This window comes from Ailuropoda melanoleuca, unplaced genomic scaffold, assembly GCF_002007445.2.
Source record: "Ailuropoda melanoleuca isolate Jingjing unplaced genomic scaffold, ASM200744v2 unplaced-scaffold65053, whole genome shotgun sequence".
NCBI classification, from domain to species: Eukaryota; Metazoa; Chordata; class Mammalia; order Carnivora; family Ursidae; genus Ailuropoda; species Ailuropoda melanoleuca.
The window spans coordinates 1-1,214 of record NW_023239452.1 but is presented as its reverse complement, the minus strand read 5'-3'; the positions used below and the strand labels follow the sequence as shown (position 1 = coordinate 1,214).

At 54.5% G+C, this 1,214-nt stretch overlaps 1 protein-coding gene across 1 annotated transcript; it reads right to left on the bottom strand.

Moving 5' to 3' along the window:
* Positions 1–525: 525 nt before the first annotated feature.
* Positions 526–1,011, bottom strand: LOC117800158 (troponin C, slow skeletal and cardiac muscles-like). The gene has a single exon (XM_034652692.1). The coding sequence runs from the start codon at positions 1,009–1,011 to the stop codon at positions 526–528; it is 486 nt and encodes a 161-aa protein (XP_034508583.1).
* Between the last annotated feature and the right edge of the window lie 203 nt (positions 1,012–1,214).

The following is a 1,214-nucleotide window of genomic DNA, read 5'->3' as shown; positions in this document are numbered from 1 at the left end:
TCGTACATTATTTATTGCAGTTGAAAATAAGAATATCCTTTTAATCATTGGGACCATTTCAGTCATCGGTGTGTCTGAGTGATTGACGTAAGCCGGCATTCAGTGGAGGTGAAGAGCCACGTTGCATGTGTACTGTGAACCCAGGTGTGAGTGTTAACGTCAGACACTCCTAATGGTCCTGACTGTGTTGTCATTCGCCAAGGTTTCAAGCAATGACCTAGGACCTGAGGTCAGGATCCACCAATCCGTGGAAGGCCAGGTCTTGCCTTCTGGACCGACCCATCACTTGGCGGGATACGCAATGGACGCTGTGCTATGGTGCTGGCTGTGCATGTGGTCTTACTCCATCTGCACTGAATGACTGCTTGGGTCACTGGGACTTCTCGTTTTTCTGGGGGTTCAGATGGGCAAGGGAGTTCTTGTTCAGCGACAGTCTTTATGCGATCGGCCAATGAGGGCATTAAACTGGCAAAACAAGATGCAGACGGCTTGATGGCAGTGGTGGCGGGCAGTTGAGAAGGCGATCTATTCAACTCCCTTCATGAACTCCAGGAACTCGTCGTAGTCAATTCTGCCGTCGTTATTCTTGTCTCCGTCCCTCATGAGCTCCTCAATGTCGTCCTCTGTGATGGTCTCCCCGGTGGCTTGAAGCATAATCTTCAGCTCCTCGAGGTCGATGTAACCATCGGCGTTTTTGTCGAACATCCGGAAGAGATCAGAGAGCTCCTCTTCTGACTTCCCTTTGCTGTCATCTTTCATACACCTGACCATCATGACCAAGAACTCGTCAAAGTCCACTGTGCCGCTCCCGTCCTCATCCACCTCGTCAATCATCTCCTGCAGCTCCTCGGGGGTGGGGTTCTGCCCCAGCATCCGCATCACCTTCCCCAGCTCCTTCGTGCTGATGCAGCCGTCCTCTGCATCCTGGACGAAGATGTCGAAGGCGGCCCTGAACTCATTCTTCTGCTCCTCCGTCAGCTGCTCAACCGCTGCCTTGTAGATATCGTCCATTCTGCGCTGCTGCTGCTGGCCTGGTGCGGAAGGTGCACGTTTCCAAGGGCGTCGCGCTGCCTCAGGGCTCCAGGGGTGCCGAGCTAGTTCAGAAGCCCAGTGGTGCGGTTCGGGGTGTGCTGGTGTAGGGGCCCGGTCCTGCTGTGCTGTTTCAGGGTCCCGGTCTGCTCTGATACTTCGGGGGGCGAGGGGCTGCGCCTTCT